Raw genomic sequence first — 22,587 nt, forward strand, 5'->3', positions numbered from 1 at the left:
GGGGGCATGGGCAAGTTGCAGCGGAGGGTGCAGAGCTGGTGGCCGGGGTAGTGGTAGCCAGGTGGAAAGCATGGCCAGCCGTAGCAAAATACTTGTTGAAATTCTCAATTATTGTAGATTTATCGGTGGTGACAGTGTTTCCTAGCCTCAGTGCAGTGGGCAGTTGGGAGGAGGTGCTCTTATTTTCCATGGACTTTACAGTGTCCCAAAACGTTTTGGAGTCAGTGCTACAGGATGCACATTTCTGTTTGAAAAAGCTAGCCTTTGCTTTCCTAACTGATTGTGTATATTGGTTCCTGACTTCCCTGAAAAGTTGCATATCGCGGGGGCTGTTCGATGCTAATGCAGTACGCCACAGGATGTTTTTGTGCTGGTCAAGGGCAGTCAAGTCTGAGGAGAACCAGGGGCTATATCTGTTCTTAGTTCTGAATTTTTTGAATGGGGCATGCTTATATAAGATTGAGAGGAAAACACTTTTAAAGAACAACCTGGCATCCTCTACTGACGGAACGAGGTCAATATCCAACCAGGATACCCGGGCCAGGTCAATTAGAAAAGCCTGCTCGCTAATGTGTTTTAGGGAGCGTTTGACAGTGATGAGGGGTGGTTGTTTGACCGCAGACCCATTACGGACGCAGGCAATAAGGCAGTGATCGCTGAGATCCTGGTTGAAGACAGCAGAGGTGAATTTAGAGGGTAAATTTGTCAGGATGATATCTATGAGGGTGCCCATGTTTACAGATTTAGGGTTGTACCTGGTAGGTTCGTTGATAATTTGTGCGAGATTGAGGGCATCTAGTTTAGATTGTAGGTTGGTCGGGGTGTTAAGCATATCCCAGTTTAGGTCACCAAGCAGTACGAACTCTGAGGATAGATGGGGGCAATCAGTTCACATATGGTGTCCAGGGCACAGCTCGGGGCTGAGGGGGGTCTGTAGCAAGCGGCAACAGTGAGAGACTTATTTCTGGAAAGGTGGATTTTTAGAAGTAGAAGCGCAAACTGTTTGGGCACAGACCTGGATAGTACGATAGAGCTCTGCAGTCTATCTCTACAGTAGATTGCAACCCCACCCCCTTTGGCAGTTCTATCGAGACGGAAAATGTTGTAGTTGGGGATGGACATTTCTGTATTTTTGGTGGCCTTCCTAAGCCAGGATTCAGACACTGCTAGAACATCAGGGTTGGCGGAGTGTGCTAATGCAGTGAATAACTCAAACTTAGGGAGGAGGCTTTCGGATGTTAACGTGCAAGAAACCAAGGCTTTTACGGTTACAGAAGTCAACAAATGATAACGCCTGGGGAGTAGGAGTGATACTGGGGGCTACAGGGCCTGGGTTAACCTCTACATCACCAGAGGAACAGAGGAGGAGTAGAATAAGGATACGGCTAAAGGCTTTAAGTACTGGTCTTCTAGTGCGTTGGGTACAGAGAAAAAAAGGGGCAGATTTCCGGGCGTTGTAGAATAGATTCAGGGCATTATGTACAGACAAGAATATGGAAGGATATGAGTACAGTGGAGGTAAACCTAAGCGTTTGGTAACGATGAAAGAGATAGCATCACTGGAGGCACCGATTTGAGTCGGTCTCTGCGTGTATGGGGGGTGGGACAAAGGAGCTATCTAAGGCAGGTTGAGCTGGGCTGGGGGATCTACAGTGAAATAGTACAATAAGAAATAACCGAAACAGCAATAAGCAAGGCATATTGACATGGGAGAGAGGCATAAAGCAATCACAGGTGTTATTCGAGAGAGCTAAGACAACAGCTGGTAATGGCGACAAAGTTTGGGCTGAGGCTAAACATAAACAGGATGCGGTACCGTATAAAGGAACAGTCCAGCAGGCATCAGCTGTATTGCTGAGTTATCATAAGGTCCGGTGAACAGCAATAGGAGAGTTCGAAGGTAGTTCGGGGGCTTCTACAGCACTGGCGAGTAAGAGGCCACGGCTTACGTGTGCTAGCAGGCCGGGGCTAGCAGATGGATCTTCGTGGTCAACGTCGTAACGGGAAGCCTGTTGAAACCACATCAGACGATTTCGTCGGCAGACCAGTCGTGTTGGATCGGCGTGGCTCCGTGTCAACACTAGGAGGTCCCGTCCGGATGACAGAGAGGTAGATAGCCAGGAGATGGGCCTGGCTCGAGGCTAGCTCAGAGCTGATTAGCCAACAACTACATCCATTTGGTTGCAGCTAGCTAGTTGCGATGATCCGGTATTAAAGGTCCAGTGATTCAGTGATTCCGGCAGAAAAACCGATATGTTCTGGGTCGATAACGCGCTGTGCAGACAGTGCAGACTGGCCGATAATAGTCCAGGCTAGAGCTGGCTGGTAGGTAGTGCAGGCCACGGACAATGGTGAAAAACCGCTAACAGTGGCTAATAGCAAGTAGCTAGTTAGCTGGCTACTCCCGTCCTGTAGACAGAGAGGTAGATAGCCGGGATATGGGCCTGGCTCGAGGCTAGCTCGAGGCTAACTGGTGCTTGCTTCGGGGGCAGCGGTGATTAGCCAACAGCAACATCCATCCGGTTGCGGCTAGTTAGTTGCGATCCGGTGTTAATGTCCAGTGATTCAGTTATTCCGGCAGAAAATACGATGTTCTGGGTGAAAACCGCTAACGGTGGCTAATAGCAAGTAGCTAGTTAGCTGGCTAGCTAGTTTCAACTGGAGATTCTAGATAAAAGGTAAGTCAATAATAGAATCCGTTCCACATTGAGTGAGGCGGGTTGCAGAAAAGTATATTTTGTAGAAGGATGAAAAGTGTGATGGGGAAATAAGTACGAAAAATACAAAATAAATACAAAAAACAGGCTATTTACACGGACACACAACAAAGAACACGACCACACTGCTACGCCATCTTGGATCCTCCCAAGATGTGTGTAGGTTGATGTGAACATTTTTTAAATCTATTTTAGAATAAGCCTGTAACCTAACAAAATGTGGAAAAAGTCAAGGGGTCTGATTACTTTCTGAATGCACTGTATATGGTCTGTGTGTGCTGAGTGCCTCCTTGTTGCTGTCAACTCAAGGATCGAAAACTGTTGCAAATGATGTGAAATGCAGTAATACAATCAGTACATGTACAACATATGTGGAACTATCATTTAACTGCACTTAAATTGATGTTGTCTGTTTTTTGTACTCTTTTTGCAGATCTACAATGAGAAAAGAAGGCAGTTCAGCCTGGTAAAGAATTCTCCCTATGAGATGGTGGAGAAGGTGGCTTCAGACATCGAGAATCTACTAGCCAAGAAACGCAAAGCACTTGATGTAAGTCAGCAATTTGACTTCTATTTATTTCACAAAAAAACATAACATTTAGTGGCAGTTTGATAGACACAGATTTAGCCCGGTCCTGGACTAAAAGCAAGTTCAATAATGAATCTCCATTGAAAATGCTTCTTAATCCAGGATTCCCTACCGAGCCAAGCCCACCCACTTGTGGCATTGTGTTGTGTGACAAAACTTCACATTTTAGAGTGGCATTTTGTTGTCCCCTGCACAAGGTGCACCTGTGTAATAATCATGCTGTTTAATCAGCTTCTTTATATGCCACACCTGTCAAGTGGATGGATTATCTTGGAAAATGAGAAATGCTCACTAACTGGGATGTAAACAAATGTATGCACAACATTTGAGAGAAATAAGCTTTTTGTGCGTATGGAACATTTCTGGGATCTTTTATTTCAGCTCATGAAACATGGGACCAACACTATACATGTTGTGTCTATATTTTTGTTCAGTATATTTAGGAAAAAAATCCACCCAAAATCAGCTTTTCAGGTGTTTGTGAAAGCAAAGACAGGTGGAATGCATTTTTAACAAGTTACAATTTGTGTTACAGTAAACATTTGTTATTGTGTAATTATTTAATCGTTTTCATCTATGGCCTGGAAACCGCCCCATAATGTAGAAGATGTATAGGAACAACAGAAGACAATGTTACACATTTCCCTTGTTTACAGATTATAGGCAGCTTCTACAATCATTGCAGTATAGCAATTTGATTTTTCTTTTTGCATCGCAAATGAAAAAATATATTGTACTGTAATCGATCTGGTCCTCTACCAATTTTTCCTATCAGCAGAATAAATTGTTTTGCATTGTTTATAAAAGCAGAATAAATTGTTTTGCATTGTTTATAAAATATAAAATACATTTTAAAATGAATGTAAATAGACTTACCTTGCTGGTACTAGTTCCTCTTGATGCTTAGATTCTGATATAGTTGTGAAAAAGGATTGCACCAGCAGCTATTTATACCTGCACACTAGAAAGTAAAATTGACTGGTGCAGTGAACCACAGTATGTGCTGTACCAGTTACTTTCACTTTCAAGTGTTAAATGTAGAATAACTACATTTGAAGTCGGAAGTTTACATACACTTAGTTTGAAGTCATTAAAACTAGTTTTTTCAACCACTCCACAAATTTCTTGTTAACAAACTATAGTTTTGGCAAGTCAGTTAGGACATCTACTTTGTGTATGACACAATTCATTTTTCCAACAATTGTTTACAGACAGATTATTTCACTTATAATTCACTGTATCACAATTCCAGTGGGTCAGAAGTTTACATACACTAAGTTGACTGTGCCTTTAAACAGCTTGGAAAATTCCAGAAAATGATAGGCTAATTGACATCATTTGAGTCAATTGGAGGTGTACCTGTGGATGTATTTCAAGGCCTACCTTCAAACTCAGTGCCTCTTTGCTTGACATCATGGGAAAATAAAAAGAAATCAGCCAAGACCTCAGAAAAAAAATTGTAGACCTGGTTCATCCTTGGGAGCAATTTCCAAACTTCTGAAGGTACCACATTCATCTGTACAAACAATAGTACACAAGTATAAACACCATGGGACTTGTGAAAAACTGAGTTTAAATGTATTTGGCTAAGGTGTATGTAAACCTCCGACTTCCACTGTATCTAGATAATTCCACAAATGTATCAGGTGATGAGGGCTGTCTAGCTCTCCTATTTCTATACCCATTTCTTGTAAATGGGACCATTACAGGAATAGAGGGTTCATAGTTTTACTTTCAATATAACTCTTTCACTTTCTTCTGTGACAGATGAGAGCATCCTGTGGTTTACCCAGAAAGACAAACACTCAGCTCCTTGTTTTCTCTGTTCTCTAACCTGAACTCTTGAACTTGCAGAGGCTGGCCAGTGAGGCAGAACGTGTCCCAGAAAGACAAACACTCAGCTCCTATAGTCTTCTAAACCCATTGCATTTCTATGAAGTCAGACCATTTATGAACACAATTATATTTTATCAATGACATTACAAGTGAGAGAAGGTCAGGTGATGAGGGCTGTCTAGCTCTCCTATTTCTATACACATTTCTTGTAAATGGGACCATTACGGGAATAGAGGGTTCATAGTTTTACTTTCAATATAACTCAGACCATTTATGAACACAATTATCTTTTATCAATGACATTACAAGTGAGAGAAAGTCAGTGGATAAAGGCCCCTAAAGAAAGACAAAAAGGTGGCCAGTATGATGCAGATAAACTTTTGTGAACTATTAACATAAATAATTACAGTATTATATTACAGAATGCAAACTGCTGTAATATAATATGCTTATGTTTCTCACAGTACCTGTGTGGTTAATTTGTCTTGAAACTCCCAGGATGTATACATTTTCTAAATATCCCTCCCATTCAACTAGGCCTATTCAAAATAAAGGGCAGGACCTTTGTTTTCTCTGTTCTCTAACCTGAACTCTTGAACTTGCAGAGGCTGGCCAGTGAGGCAGAACGTGTCCAGCGAGACCATCCCTGGCATGACAGCGTCAAGGTAACACTACTGTAACACACCCTACCAGCAGACTGTCTGCATTTGTAATGTATAAAAGCAGGGTTTCATGATACTAAGCACATCCCCTGTTCATACAAATATTATATCAACAGTAAATGTTCACCCCACCATCATCATGCACTCCTCAAAGTCATCAATTACCTCCTCACAGCTGCTGGTACTGGTGCACTCAACATCCTGATTCTTCTTGACCTTAGTGCCGCCTTTGACACTGTGAGCCATTAGATCCTACTCAGCAGGCTGGAGGGTCTGGGTGTTGAGGGCACTACACTCTCCTGGCTACAATCCTACCTCACCGACCGGACCTCCTATATCTCAATCAATGGCCACACATCAGACTAGCTGCAGTTATACAGGGTATCCCCCAGGGCTCTGTGCTGGGCCCCTTACTCTTCATTATCTACATCCTCCCCCTTGGTCAGATCCTCCGTTGCTTCAACCTTAACTTTCACTGCTACGCTGATGACACCCAGATCTACCTCAGCACCAAATCCCTCCTCAACCCACCTCTGACCCACATTGAATCCTGCCTCTGCAATAACAACCTGGATGCAACAAAACTTCCTCAAGCTCAACAGTGCTAAAACAGAACTCCTCCTCATAGGCACCAAATCCATCCTCACCAAAGTTGGCACCCTCACCATTGACGACACCACTGTCTCTTCCTCCCCCCATGCACGCAACCTTGGCACCATCCTGGACTCCACCCTCTCCTTCGACCACCACATCCAGCAGACTGTCAAATTATTCTTTAAACTCTGCAACATTGCCAAAGTCAGGTCTCCTCCCGTCTCAACTACTGCAAGTCTTTACTCTCAGGCATCAACTTAAGCTCCCTCCATAAGCTGCAAATGCTTCAGAACTCTGCAGCCCGACTTCTCACCCACACTAAGGCCTGGCAGCACATTACCCCTGTCCTTCATGGACTCCACTGGCTCCATGTCTCCCACTGCATTGTCTCCCCCCCTTCTTCTCCCCTACCAACCCACATGACCACTGTTCCACCACAGCTGGCCATCTTGTTGTCCCCAGGTTCAAACTTCAGTGCTTTGGTGACAGGGCTTTCTCAAGGGTTGCTCCATGGCTCTGGGCCCGGTTGCATAAAACACCTTACGTTAACAGTGCTGCCAACTCTCACGCATTGGGCATGAGACACATGCATTTGACCCTCTTCTCACGCTCACATGCCACACCTCCTATTTCTCACACATTTAATAAAGTACTGCTTTTATCCAGTGTATCAATGGGTTAACTTTTCAACTGTGCTTCCAAATCATTTTGAAATTGGAGCATATGCGCCTGATATTCTACATCACGAGCATTGTAACCACGGCAGCTTCACCCGGGAGATCCATAATTTTCCTACCACCGCACTGTGAACCACGGAAGATATAAGCTTGTGATTGGTTTAGTAAGGGTCCGGGACGAAGGCGATTGGATGCGCATTTGTAAAGAAAAGCCCCTCACGATTAGAGTGGAGCAGGCAGCCACGGCAGACTGGACAGGCACGTTCGTTCTCTGCTGAACAGTTTATGAACTCAATTGTCAAAAGAGCAGCACAGCAACTTGAAGCGCTGTTTTGTACACATAATTGTCAACAAATTAATTTGCTGTCACTCCTGTCCCTGTCGCAGAATGCTTCCTTTTGACAGCATGTGATACTCAGGGCCGTAGGTATGGGTGGGCCTAGGCCCAGCCACTGGGGAGCCAGGCCCACCCAATCAGATTGAGCAACAAATAAATATATATATATTTGTTATGCTCTTTCCTTGTCAATGTTCCAAACGGGACATTATTTGTATTTTTACCTAAACATGCAAACATCACCAGGAAGAATGCATAGCAAGCAGTGAACTGTGTTTTGATGAAGTATAACAGAACAGATTAACTGTAATGACATTCACTCTGACGGGACTGGTTGCGAAAAAGAACTAATTGAATGCCACACCCTGTCACGCTTGGTGTAGGTGGGTGATGTGGTGGAATCAGACGCAGGACACCGGAGTATAGTCCACAAGACTTTAGTATAAATCCAAACACGGAAAATACTAATAAAATAGCCAAAGGCGAAACAAATACGCACAAAGGCAAAACGAAACAAAAGCGCACCAGACAAGTGCGTAAACTCTCCAAAACAGTGGAGGGAAGCTCAACCGAGCGAACATGTAGAAACCCTACACACGACTGACAAAATCCAATAACACACAACACTAGACAAACACAACGAGAAACTTATAGGACACTAATTACGCCAAATGAGAAACAGGTGTGAAAACAAACAGACAAAAGCAAACGAACATGAAACATACAACGGTGGCAGCTAGAATTCCGGAGACGACGAACGCCGAAGCCTGCCCGAACAAGGGAGAGAGGCAGCCTCGGCCGAAACCGTGACAGTACCCCCCCCCCTTGACGCGCGGCTCCAGACGTGCGCCGACTCCGGCCTCGGGGACGACCCGGATACGTGGAGCAGGGCGCGTCGGATGCCCCCGATGGAATTCCGTCAGGAGCGACGGGTCCAAAATGTCTCTCCTCGGCACCCAGCACCGCTCCTCCGGACCGTACCCCTCCCACTCCACTAGATACTGGAGACCCCCCATCCGACGTCTCGAATCCAAGATGGACCTCACGGAGTACGCCGGTGCCCCCTCGATGTCCAGTGGGGGCGGAGGAGTCTCCCTTATCTCATTTTCTTGGAGTGGGCCCGCTACCACCGGCCTGAGAAGGGACACATGGTACGAGGGGTTAATACACTTATACTCCACAGGTAGCTGTAATTTATAACATACCTCGTTCAACCTTCTCAGGACTTTAAATGGCCCTACAAACCGCCGACCCAGTTTCCGACAGGGCAGGCGGAGGGGCAGGTTTCTGGTAGAGAGCCAGACTCAATCACCAGGTGCGTACACCGGTCCCTCACTGCGGTGGAGATCAGCGCTCGCCTTCTGACGTCGGAGGGCCCGCTGCAGGTGGACGTGTGCAGCGTTCCATGTCTCCTCCGAGCGCCGCGCCCACTCATCCACCGCAGGAGCCTCGATCTGGCTCTGCTGCCAGGGTGCCAGAACCGGCTGGTAACCTAACACACATTGAAATGGAGTTAGGTTAGTGGAGGAATGGCGTAGGGAATTCTGGGCCATCTCGGCCCAGGGAACGTACCTTGACCACTCCTCCGGCCGGTCCTGGCAGTATGTTCTGAGAAACCTACCCACATCCTGGTTTACGCGTTCCACCTGCCCATTACTCTCCGGGTGGTAACCCGAGGTGAGGCTCACCGAGACCCCCAACCGCTCCATAAAAGCTCTCCAGACTCTGGAGGTAAATTGGGGACCTCGATCAGACACAATGTCCTCGGGTACCCCGTAGTGCCGGAACACATGGGTGAATAGTGCTTCGGCAGTTTGTAGGGCAGTAGGAAGACCCGGCATGGGGAGCAAACGACAGGCCTTAGAGAACCGGTCCACAACGACCAGGATGGTAGTATTCCCTTGGGAGAGGGGAAGGTCTGTTATAAAATCCACAGAGAGGTGGGACCATGGTCGTTGTGGAACGGGCAGGGGCAGTAACTTACCCCTAGGCAGATGTCTAGGCGCCTTACACTGGGCGCACACCGAGCAGGAGGAAACATAAACCCTCACATCCCTTGCCAACGTGGGCCACCAGTATTTGGCACTAAGACAGTGCACTGTCCGGCCGATACCCGGGTGTCCAGAGGAGGGTGACGTGTGAGCCCAATAGATCAATCGATCCCGACACTCGAGCGGAACATACTTCCGACCCTCCGGGCATTGTGGTGGACTAGGGTCGGTGCGTAACGCCCGCTCGAGCTCAGCATCGATCTCCCACACCACCGGTGCCACTAGACACGACTCCGGCAGTATGGGAGTGGGCTCCACGGACCTCTCCTCCGTGTCATACCGCCGAGACAGCGCATCTGCCTTACCGTTTTGTGACCCAGGGATGTATGTGATCTTAAATGAAAAACGGGTCAAAAACATATTCCATCTAGCCTGCCGAGGGTTCAGCCTCCTCGCTGCCCGGATGTACTCCAGGTTACGGTGGTCCGTCAAAATGAGGAAAGGGTGTTGAGCCCCCTCAAGCCAGTGCCTCCACACCTTAAGGGCCTGTACCACAGCTAACAGCTCCCTGTCCCCTACGTCATAGTTTCGCTCCGCCGGGCTGAGCTTCTTGGAATAGAAGGCACAGGGGCGGAGTTTAGGTGGCGCGCCTGACCGTTGTGAAAGCACGGCGCCAATACCGGCCTCAGACGCGTCCACCTCTACCTGGAATGGTAAAGAGGGATCCGGATGCGCCAGCACCGGGGCCGAGGTAAACAGGTCCTTCAGCCTCCCAAACGCCCTGTCCGCCTCGGCCGACCACTGCAGACGCACCGGGCCCCCCTTCAAGAGAGACGTGATGGGAGCTGCCACCTGTCCAAAACCCCGGATAAACCTCCGGTAGTAATTCGCAAACCCCAAAAACTGCTGCACCTCCTTCACAGTGGTTGGTGTTTGCCAATTACGCACGGCTGACACTCGGTCTACCTCCATCTTTACCCCTGACGCTGACAACTGATACCCCAAAAAGGAGATCGACTCCTGGAAAAACAGACACTTCTCTGCCTTAACATAGAGGTCGTGCTCCACCAGCCTCCGCAATACTCTGCGCACCAGGGCCACATGCTCGACACGGGTAGGTGAGTACACGAGAATATCATCTATGTACACAACGACCCCCTGCCCCTGCATGTCCCTGAAGATCTCATCCACGAATGATTAGAAAACCGACGGAGCATTCATCAACCCGTATGGCATGACAAGATACTCGTAATGGCCCGAGGTGGTACTAAAGGCTGTCTTCCATTCATCGCCCTCCCTTATGCGCACCAAGTTGTACGCGCTCCTGAGATCTAATTTAGTGAAGAAGCGCGCCCCATGCAAGGACTCAGTCATGGTCGCAATCAGCGGGAGTGGATAACTGTACTTCACCGTGATCTGATTGAGACCACGGTAATCGATGCACGGGCGTAAACCCCCATCCTTCTTCTTCACAAAAAAGAAACTCGAGGACGCAGGGGAAGTGGACGGCCGTATGTATCCTTGTCTCAGAGATTCCTCTATGTAAGTTTCCATAGCTTTCTTCTCCTCCTGAGACAGAGGATACACATGGCTCCGTGGGAGCGCAGCTCCTGCCTGGAGGTCTATCGCGCAATCTCCCTGTCTATGGGGCGGCAACCGCGTCGCCCTCGACTTACTAAACGCGATGGCCAAATCCCCATACTCAGGGGGAACGAGCAATGCGGGCACCTGGTTTGGACTCTCCACCGAGGTAGCCCCTACGGAAACGCCCAAACATCGACCCACACACTGGGCAGACCACTCCATCAGAGCCCTCTCCTGCCACGAAATAACTGGGTTATGGGTACTCAACCAGGGCATGCCCAGCACCACCGGATACGCAGGAGAGTCAATCAGAAATAGCTGAATCATCTCCTGATGACCCCCCTGCGCACACATCCTAAGTGGCGCCGTGACCTCCCTGATCAAGCCCGCACCCAACGGACGGCTATCTAAGGCATGAACGGGGAAAGGGACTTCAACAGGAATAAGGGGGATCCCTAATGCTAAACAAAACTTCTTATCTACAAAATTCCCAGCCGCGCCTGAATCTACCAGCGCCTTATGCTGGGAATGAGGTGCTACCTGTGGAAAACTCACAGGAATACAAAAATGTGCAACAGTGAGCTCTGGGTGCGTGGGGCGCCTACTCACCTGGAGGGACTCCCCAGTGCGGGACCTGTCGTCATCTCCCCTAGGAGGCCATCCCCAGCACCTAGCCGCGGTGTGTCCTCCCCGACCACAGTTGGTGCAGTGGATGGACCCCCTAGCAAACCGACTCCTCCTCTCTCTAGCGCCAGTGCCCCCGAGCTCCATGGGACACGGCTCGGAGGCGCTGGAGGGTGAAATGGACGGACCCTCCTCAGGACGTCCGCGGGTAGCCAGTAGGTTATCCAGCCTGATGGACATGTCGACCAGCTGGTCGAACGAGAGGCTGGTGTCCCTACAAGCCAGCTCCCGACGGACATCCTCTCGTAGGCTACATCTGTAGTGATCGACGAGAGCCCGCTCATTCCACCCTGCATCTGCCGCTAGAGTACGGAATTCGAGAGCGAATTCTTGGGCACTCCACCTCCCCTGCCGGAGGAAGACCAGACGCTCCCCCGCCGCTTTCCCCTCCGGGGGATGGTCAAACACCGCCCTGAAGCGGCGGGAGAACTCGTTGTATGTGATAGTCTCTGCGTCGATCCTCCTCCACTCCGCGTTGGCCCATTCCAACGCCCTCCCGGACAGGCAGGAGATCAGGGCGGACACGCTCTCATGTCCCGAGGGTGCCGGGTGCACGGTGGCCAGGTACAGCTCCACCTGGAGAAGGAATCCCTGACACCCAGCCGCGGTTCCGTCGTAGGCCCTCGGGAGAGAGAGTCGGACTCCTCTGGGTTCTGGCGCTGGAATGGGCGGACTGGCCGATGGTGCTGGCAGGGAGGGAGGGAGGTGGTGGAGGCGTTCCCCAGCCTCGGAGGGTGGTGATCACCTCCTGCAGGGCGGTCCCCATCTGCAGGATCTGGTCCTGTTGTTCCCGAACCTGGGCCTCCAGCGTCATCTGGGCTGCTTCGGCTCCTGCTGATTCCATGTGTGGTGTGTTATTCTGTCACGCTTGGTGTAGGTGGGTGATGTGGTGGAATCAGACGCAGGACACCGGAGTATAGTCCACAAGACTTTAGTATAAATCCAAACACGGAAAATACTAATACAATAGCCAAAGGCGAAACAAATACGCACAAAGGCAAAACTAAACAAAAGCGCACCAGACAAGTGCGTAAACTCTCCAAAACAGTGGAGGGAGGCTCAACCGAGCGAACATGTAGAAACCCTACACACGACTGACAAAATCCAATAACACACAACACTAGACAAACACAACGAGAAACTTATAGGACACTAATTACGCCAAATGAGAAACAGGTGTGAAAACAAACAGACAAAAGCAAACGAACATGAAACATACAACGGTGGCAGCTAGAATTCCGGAGACGACGAACGCCGAAGCCTGCCCGAACAAGGGAGAGAGGCAGCCTCGGCCGAAACCGTGACACACCCCCAATAAGCACAAATATAACTGCATTGAGGCATATGTCACTGTGATTCTATGGCTATATACACCATGCCACTGCCTATTTCATTTGTTCATTTAGCAAACAAGACAGCTCATAATCAATGTTCCCTCTAATTTGTTTAGGCACTGGGCAGATTTCAGGTCTTGTCATGATCGTCTACCAGAGAGGAGGACCAAGGCGCAGCGTTGAATGCGAACATTTTATTATATCAAGATGATCACACGATCAAAACAACAAAAAACAAAACGTGACGTCCCTGGTTACAAAAACCAACCAACACGGAACAAGAAACCACAAACACAAAGTGAAAAGACAGACAGTTAAATATGGCTCCCAATCAGAGACAACCAGCTGACACTCGTTGCCTCTGATTGGGAGTCACTCAGGCCAACAAAGAAATACAAACATAGAATTACACACCCTGGCTCAACATAACAGTGTCCCCAGAGCCAGGGCGTGACAGGTCTGCTGACCACAAACTTGAACATTGTGAAAATTCGGTGCAACTTCCAGCGCATGTTTACTGTGAACACTGAGGCTGTACCCGCTTTAAGTTACAGTTTCAGACAGTAGTCAAGTAGGCTACTGTGGCTATTTGATCATAATGTAGGCCTATCAGAGTGGTCTACCATAACAAAAATGCATCCCATAACATTTTAACATGGAAAAGCTGTTCTATCATTCAGCCTACAGTAGAAGACAATGTGTGGTGTTAAATGTAGGCCTACATTCCATGATACTTTTGAGAGAAAAAAAACATGCAGGGCTTGGCATTAACCTGTTTATCCAGTTGTACTTCAGACAAGGAGGTGGCTGAAAATGTTGTTGTGTTGTTTGATGCAAGAAACCACTTTACAAAATAAAATGCATTATTATTGCCATACCATTATTACAGAGAATCAGACCTATTATGCCACCTTCTGCCTATTGGCTACTTAGCTTATTAAAGCCTGTCTCAAAATACAACACTGCCCCTTTAAGAAAAAAAGAGCCATACCCAACTCGCTTTTCAAAGATGTACATGTTTTGTGCTCTTGTAAGAAGCAATCACTCACCCATTGCTGACTACAAATGATCTATAACTGGGCTAATAACTCACTAACTAGCAAAGGATATAAACAAATGTGCACATGTGGCTACGTGCAGTTTTCGCTTTGATCTGAAAACAAGCACATCTACTCACGACCGCTCATGCTGTAAACACAGTCCACTTCAAAGTGAATGGCACAGATCCATATATGGCAATGGTCTATTTGCATATAGGCCTACTGCATCTCTGATTGGTTATGCCGTGCCGGTCTGTGTAAAGTACATGATGAGTCCTGTGTGTCAGTGCAATAGAATCCTACTCCGATGCGTTCTGCCTACAACAAAATCTCTTGCATAGTTAGTATTGCATGCTAAGTCTTGCATAGTTCGTTTTGTTTTGGTATGTTGCATTGAAAGTGGCTAATATTGCGTTGATGTTTCCAACAAGGCACAAAAGTAATACTGCAAAAAATGTGGCAAAGCTATATTGAAATGCCCCTTGCCTCAGATATCCTGTTTTGCTGCTAGGCAAAAATGGTAGGCATAAATGCCAAAGATCTATGTAGAGTAAGATGATGACAAGTTTTCGCAAACAGCCTTAACCATCTGAAAATGTATATTAATTAGATTTTTCTTTTGTGTGGGATAATTTGTAGAAATCAACTGTCACATGAACATATTCAAACCCACAGGATTTGGGAAACATAGATCAGGGGTGGCTAACCGACTTGGAGACCTACCTCTAGGCAGAATTTTCTACGGTCCTATTTTAAAGGGATAGTTCACCCAAATGAATTACATATTTACATGTTTGTTTCTTATGGACAAGGAGAGACTGCAATCCATCCTATGGCTAGCCACTGCCACCAACCGTTAATATTAGCATAAAATTAAAATGTATTTCAATGTTCCCAAGTTAGTATACTCTAAATTTCATGCCCAAATTAACTCAAAGTATCTACAAACCAAGTGGTACAATGTTTAGTGTGTATTCAACTTTAAAATAATCCTGAATACATCCGACCTGTGATTGAAATATATATATATTCCACCCTGGTCATGGGCCAAAGCCGTTGGAAAATATATAGAATTGCAGGAAATTAGCTTTAAAACAGATTTTGTTTTTATGGAAGGAGCACAATCCATGGAAAATCTAGCTGGCTAGTTAGCTAGCTATTCTGTAAGCTAGCTTGGCATGCTAGAAGCTAATAGAAAGAAGAAGAAAAAAAACATATTGTAAAGTGGTTGTCCCTCTGGCTATAAGGTGAAAGCACCAATTTGTAAGTCGCTCTGGATAAGAGCGTCTGCTAAATGACGTAAATGTAAATGTAAGTTGAGAAAAAAGTAACTACAAGAAACGTGGTTCATTGTCTTCTGAAGCAATTTGGTTATCCTGTCTTCATTGTAGAAGTTATATTTTGCTCTCTCACATAACAAATGCGATCTCTTTGACGAGACCCCCCCTCCCCCCCCATTAAAAATCCTATTTTTCCCTAACCTTAACCCCAAACCCCTAACCCTAACCCTAACCCTAAACCTAACCCCTAAGCATTAAATAGCCTTTCACTTGTGGGGACTGGCGAAATGTCCCCACTTGTCCGAATTTTCCTTGTTTTACTATCCTTGTGAGGACTTCTGGTCCCCACAAGGATAGTAAAACCACCCCCCCTCCTGCTTTTTAGTCTGCCATTGTTTTCTTTGGATATCTGTTTTTTTTTTTTTGTTTCTACAATTGTAAAGTGACTTTGGGTGCTTGAAAAGCACTATATAAGTCCCATGTATTCTTCTTATTCTTCTCATCAGTTTCCATGCCCCTTATTCACTATGAAACTCAAAGGTTTACTACCATGTCTGTTTACAGCTGCTGGAGTCCAATAGTACTATTTCCTAGTAATCTACTCAGATTTGCAAAGCTTATAATGCGCTCATCCTATCCCACACTGCATTATCAATCATCCATCCTTGTGCACAATCAGTCATTATTACAGCCAGGGTGGTCTGGTCTGAGATCACCAGTCAGGGGCAGAGGATGGAGCTCAGGGATGAGCTGGTTCGAAAGCGCTGGGTTAGGATAGCTGGAGCTGTAACTGGCAGTACGGACTAAGCATGCCCAGCCCAGCCGTGGGGGCACTGCTGAGTCCTACACACAATGACATTCTACTTTTCCACATGCTTTGGTTCATTAGCCCATTGAGGCAGGACAGGGCCTGTGGACTCATCCCCTGTCCTCCCTCCCCTGCCACACCACCCCAGCCCTCCCTGGGGCAACAGGCAGCAGCAGTGACTCCCTCTGTGAGCCTCACCACCACTGGCTCACGCTCTGTGTACGAACCAGCAGAGCTCACAAATAACAACTCTTCCCATCCTTATGCACCAAAAAACAGAGTTTGGTTGGATGATTCAGTGGGTTTGACCACAATGTCGTATTCAGTAGTGGGTGTATTATGTATATGAAATACAGGGGTGTAGTTTGTGGAGTTCCTTCGTGACAGCAGGACAGTTTGTTTCAGATTAGCATTTCCGATTTATTTTATACTTGTTGAGGGAGTATGGTCGGTAACTCTGTTTACCCTATTATAAGATTGTGACAAACTTAGGGTTGCAAAGGGAGGGTATATTACTGGAAACTTTAGAAGTTTACCAGTAAACTACCAGAATTTTGGTAACTTTCAAGTTTTTATTTTATTTTATCAGATTACATCTAGTGGCCTTTTTAGATACTTCAGATTATTACAGGTGTCTGTAATTATATATGGTCCTCTGTGTGGCCTTATCACATGTAAAATATATAATATAGGCCTAATCAAATGAGATGATAAAAAATTAATTTAAAAAATGACAAAGTTGTAAAACATTATCCAAAATATAAATAATCAGTTTAGTGAATACCGTTGGTGTTTAATGTGAGGTTTTCAGCATGAAATATCCTTTATATATTTTTTACATACTTTTATTTATCTCAACTGGTGGCAGTTGTGCAAAAAGTCAATAGATGGAAGAGTTGCTTTGTTCATTGAAAATAATGCCTGTCACGCATGCTTCCGCTCCCTGGCGCTCGAGGGCGTCAGGCTGCCCATCATTACGCACACCTCTTTCCATCATTACGCGCATCAGCATTCATTGGACTCACCTGGACTCCTTCACTATATCTGTCTGTTCCCCAGTTTGATCCCCGTGTCTGCATTGATGTTGTTTCGTTTCCCCTGTCCAGACGCTGTCCGTGGGGGGGTTGGTGACGTGGAAGCCTCAGCTGGCTCGTCGGGCTTCCACGCCTTAGCTGGCTCGAGAGGTTTCCTTCCCTCGGTTGGCTCGGCAGGCCCCCATCCCACGTCACGCCTCAGCCGGCTCGTCACTCTCCCACGCCTCAGCCGACTCGTCAGGTTTCCACGCCTCAGCCGGGGCTCGTCAGGTTTCCACGCCTCAGCCGGCTCGTCAGGCTCCCACGCCTCAGCCGGCTCGTCATGCTCGACAGGTTCCTCCCCTCGGCCAGCACGTGAGGCTCCCATGCCTCGGCCGGTCCATCAGGCTAGACAGGTTCCCGCTCCTCGGCCGGCTCGTGAGGCTCGTCCGGCTCCCATGCCTCGGCCAGCCCGTCACGCTCGCCCAGGTGGGATGCCGGGTAGCGTCCCTAGAGGGGGGGGAGTACTGTCACGCCTGCTCCCGCACCCCCTCCCTGGTGCTCGAGGGCGCCAGGCTGCCCATCATTACGCACACCTGTTACAATCATTATGCGCATCAGCGCTAATTGGACTCACCTGGACTCCTTCACTTTGTTGATTGCCCCCTCTATATCTGTCTGTTCCCCAGGTTGATCCCCGTGTCTGCATTGATGTTGTTTCATTTCCACTGTCCAGACGCTGTCCGTGTTTTGTTACATGTCTTTTATTTATTAAATAATCAACCTGTCTCCCAGCGTCTGTCGAACCGAGATCGACACAATGCCATTGTTGACTAGATGCTTTTTTTCATTAATTAGGCTATTTTCACTTGAACGATATGGTCTATCCACAAGAAACTTAAGGTCAATATGGACACAAATATAAAAAATTAATAGTATATATGTATACATTTTTACAAATTACCAAAGTTACCATAGATTACCTGTTAATTACCAAACCTACTGAAGATTCCAGAACTTTGGTAAATTACCGGTAGCTTTGCAACCCTAGGCCAACTTGCCGTCATCTATGTTATATATCTGTTTTGTTTTGGTCTTTACCAGGAGTGGAACATGACGTATTATGATTCCAAGGCAGAGCTATACTATGTGAGTAGAAAATGAAAAGCTAATTTCTAAACATCCTCTCTCATTTGTTGATAAAGCTTTTGAAATCTGCTGAAGAATGAAGTGGTAGTAATATTGTGTGTGTGTATGTATCTACGTGTGTTAGCAGTACTCCCTGCAAGATGGTGATGGGGAAACAGTGAGCCCTCCACTACAGGTGGAGTTTGTGTATGACCCTAACTTCAAAAATAAGGTCAACTACTCCTTCACAGCCGTTCAGATCCCCACAGACATCTACAAAGGAGGTGAGTTTCATATTTGTGCAATGGACAGTGAATGTCTCATGATTATGTGATTTAGCAGTCATTTGCTGCTCAGTTGAAACTATGGCGCTGTACACGCTTGGGTAGTACAACTGATGTACAACACATTTGACACAATGGTTTTGAAACAACTGATATTTTGGCAGAGAGTTTGTCTCCACAATAACGTGTGATGGACATTTTTAAGTTTGTGCTTTTCTAATAACCAATTTCGGTATTCAATTCATGTGCTTTTCTAATAACCAATTTCTGTGGTCGTGCAAGTGACCGATTGAACGAATCCTCACTATCAGTATCTGCAATTTGCCAGTACGCCCAGAATCTTGTTTTGATAAAGGGATATCTCAGTTTCAAGGTCTCAGCTTAGAGGGAAGAAGCCTCGTGAGGTATTGGTCTGTCACATGCATGACCCAGTATTGGTTGTTAACATGAATTAAGCAAAACGTTAATGATGAATGAATTATGAATGATGAATAATGCAAATAAAACTTGTCTGTATATAAGAGAACTAACTGGACTGCCCGGGAAGAGCTCCTGATCGACATGTGTACTTGGTGCATTGAGTTGGTTGGAACCTCTCCAGCACGCTGGTAATAAACAATGATTCATTTAAGATTTACTTTGAGTGTCCCTTTGTAAGAATTTCAATTGACAATTTGGCATCAACGAACAGGATGATTGATTCTGCCTGCGGAGCTTTCCAGTGGGGGTCTGCGAGGAAAACCAGTGGCGCATTTTATGAAGCTTGAGGGAAATTCCCGTCTGATCAAAAGAGGACGAGACCCGCCCAGACCCTTACTGTGAGCTGCCCAGGAGGAGACACGCCATCCGCGAACAATTGAGGGACGGCAACTGATTTCAGTAAGTCAATTGAAATGAATTTGTAAAAAATATATATTTTTAATGATAAAACCAATAAAATTAAGGCGAGTAACGCATAAAAAGGTACCCATAGTCTTATAGAGAGAAGGCTATTCACTAGTCTTATGAGAAGACTAGAGGGAAGGCGTAACGGTACCATGGAAAGCCCCGCTGACAGCTGTCTGAAGGCTTTTATTGAAGAAGTGTCTACGTGGTCTGTTATTTATATGTATAGGACATACATATGATGCATAGCAAGTAACAACAAGATAATCGTTGAAGATGCACATGGGGTAATAAGGGAGATTAACGAGTGTGTTTGGGAATAGTACTAAATGAATGTGGATGTGAAAGTTGTGTGATAGTGAGATATGACGTATTAAGCTGATTGAAATGTGGATAATAAATGGATTGAAAATATTACTATTAAGATTTAAATTTGGATAATAAGATTGATTTAAATGTGGATATTAAGCTGATTGTAATGTGGATAACAAGAGATTGAAATATGGATAATAAGCTGATTGAAAATTGGATAATAAGAGATTGAAATTTAGCTACTCTACCGGTCAAAAGTTTTAGAACACCTACTCATTCAAGGCTTTTTCTTTATTTTTACTGTTTTCTACATTGTAGAATAATAGTGAAGACATCAAAACTATGAAATAACACATATGGAATCATGTAGTAACCAAAAAAGTCTTAAACAAATCAAAATATATTCTATATTTGAGATTCTTCAAATAGCCAACCTTTGCTTTGATGACAGCTTTGCACACTCTTAGCATTCTCTCAACCAGCTTCATGAGGTAGTCACCTGGAATGCATTTCAATTAACAGTTGTGCCTTCTTAAAAGTTAATTTGTGGAATATCTTTCCTTCTTAATGCGTTTCTGCCAATCAGTTGTGTTGTGACAAGCTGGGGGGGGGTTATACAGAAGATCGCCCTATTTGGTAAAAGACCAGGTCCATATTATGGCAAGAACAGCTCAAATAGGCAAATAGAAACGACAGTCCATCATTACTTTAAGACATGAAGGTCAGTCAATATGGAATATTTCAAGAAATTTGAACATTTCTTCAAGTGTAGTCGCAAAAACCATCAAGCGCTATGATGAAACTGGCTCTCATGAGGACGGCCACAGGAATGGAAGACTCAGAGTTACCTCTGCTGCAGAGGATATGTTCATTAGAGTTACCAGCCTCAGAAATTGCAGCCCAAATAAATGCTTCACAGAGTTCAAGTAACAGACACATCTCAACATCAACTGTTCAGAGGAGACTTTGTGAATCAGGCCTTCATGGTCGATTTGCTGCAAAGAAACCACTACTAAAGGATAATAAGAAGAGACTTGCTTGGGCCAAGAAACACGAGCAATGGACATTAGACCGGTGGAAATTGTAGACCCCCACAAGTCTGGTTCATCCTTGGGAGCAATTTCCAAATGCCTGAAGGTACCACGTTCATCTGTACAAACAATAGTACGCAAGTATAAACACCATGGGACCACGCAGCCATCATACCACTCAGGAAGGAGACACTTTCTGTCTCCTAGAGATGAACGTACTTTGGTGCGAAAAGTGCAAATCAATCCCAGAACAACAGCAAAGGACCTTGTGAAGATGCTGGAGGAAACAGCTACAAAAGTATCTATATCCACAGTAAAACGAGTCCTATATTGACATAACCTGAAAGGACGTTCAGCAAGGAAGAAGCCAATGCTCTAAAACCGCCATAAAAAAGCCAGACTACGGTTTGCAACTGCACATGGGGACAAAGATCGTACTTTTTGTAGAAATGTCCTCTGGTCTGATTAAACAAAAATATAACTGTTTGGCCATAATGACCATCGTTATGTTTGAGGAAAAAGGGGAGTGCTTTTTTTTTTTCTCCTTTGTAGAAGAACACCATCACAACCGTGAAGCACGGGGGTAGCAGCATCATGCTGTGGGGGTGCTTTGCTACAGGAGGGGCTGGTGCACTTCACAAAATAGATGGCATCATGAGGAAGGAAAATTATGTGGATATATTGAAGCAACATCTAAAGACATTAGTCAGGAAGTTAAAGCTTGGTTGCAAATGGGTCTTCCTAATGGACAATGACCCCAAGCATACTTCCAAAGTTGTAGCAAAATGGCTTAAGGACAACAAAGTCAAGGTATTGGAGTGGCCATCACAAAGCCCTGACCTCAATCCTATAGAACATTTGTGGGCAGAACTGAAAAAGCGTGTGCGAGCAAGGAGGCCTACAAACCTGACTCAGTTACACGAGCTCTGTCAGGAGGAATGGGCCAAAATTCACCCAACTTATTGTGGGAAGCTTGTGGAAGGCTACCCGAAACGTTTGACCCAATTTAAAGGCAATGCTACCAAATACTAATTGAGTGTATGTAAACTTCTGACCCACTGGGAATGTGATGAAAGAAATAAAAGCTGAAATAAATCATTCTCTCTACTCTTATTCTGACATTCCACGTTCTTAAAATAAAGTGGTGATCCTAACTGACCTAAGACAGGGAATTTTTACTAGGATTAAATGTCATGAATTGTGAAAACTGAGTTTAAATGTATTTGGCTAAGGTGTATGTAAACTTCCGACTTCAACTGTACATACAGTGGCTTGCGAATGTATTCACCCCCCTTGGCATTTTTCCTATTTTGTTGCCTTACAAACTGGAATTAAAATGGATTTTTGGGGGGTTTGTATCATTTGATTTACGCAACATGCCTACCACTTTGAAAGTGCAAAATATTTTTTGGGGTGAAACAAACAAGAAATTTGACAAAAAAACAGAACTTGAGCATGCATAACTATTCACCCCCCCCAAAGTCAATACTTTGTAGAGCCACCTTTTGCAGCAATTACAGCTGCAAGTCTCTTGGGGTATGTCTCTATAAGCTTGGCACATCTAGTCACTGGGATTTTTGCCCATTCTTCAAGGCAGAACTGCTCCAGCTCCTTCAAGTTGGATGGGTCAAGCTGGTGTACAGCAATCTTTAAGTCATACCACAGATTCTCAATTGGATTGAGGTCTGGGCTTTGACTAGGCCATTCCAAGACATTTAAATGTTTCCCCTTAAACCACTCAAGTGTTGCTTTAGCAGTATGCTTAGGGTCATTGTCCTGCTGGAAGTTGAACCTCCGTCCC

At 45.7% G+C, this 22,587-nt stretch overlaps 1 protein-coding gene across 1 annotated transcript in view; it reads left to right on the forward strand.

Moving 5' to 3' along the window:
- The first annotated feature begins 2,870 nt into the window (after positions 1-2,870).
- The window catches only part of LOC121565811 (voltage-dependent calcium channel subunit alpha-2/delta-2-like), an 81,043-nt gene continuing 61,326 nt past the window's right edge, over positions 2,871-22,587 (forward strand). The window contains exons 1-5 of the mRNA XM_045223320.1: positions 2,871-2,876; positions 3,151-3,267; positions 5,748-5,807; positions 18,251-18,295; positions 18,423-18,558. Of these exons, the coding sequence (XP_045079255.1) occupies positions 2,871-2,876; positions 3,151-3,267; positions 5,748-5,807; positions 18,251-18,295; positions 18,423-18,558 (364 nt within the window). The remainder of the gene's footprint in view (positions 2,877-3,150; positions 3,268-5,747; positions 5,808-18,250; positions 18,296-18,422; positions 18,559-22,587) is intronic.

The sequence above is a fragment of the Coregonus clupeaformis genome, chromosome 10, assembly GCF_020615455.1.
Source record: "Coregonus clupeaformis isolate EN_2021a chromosome 10, ASM2061545v1, whole genome shotgun sequence".
Classification (NCBI taxonomy): domain Eukaryota; kingdom Metazoa; phylum Chordata; class Actinopteri; order Salmoniformes; family Salmonidae; genus Coregonus; species Coregonus clupeaformis.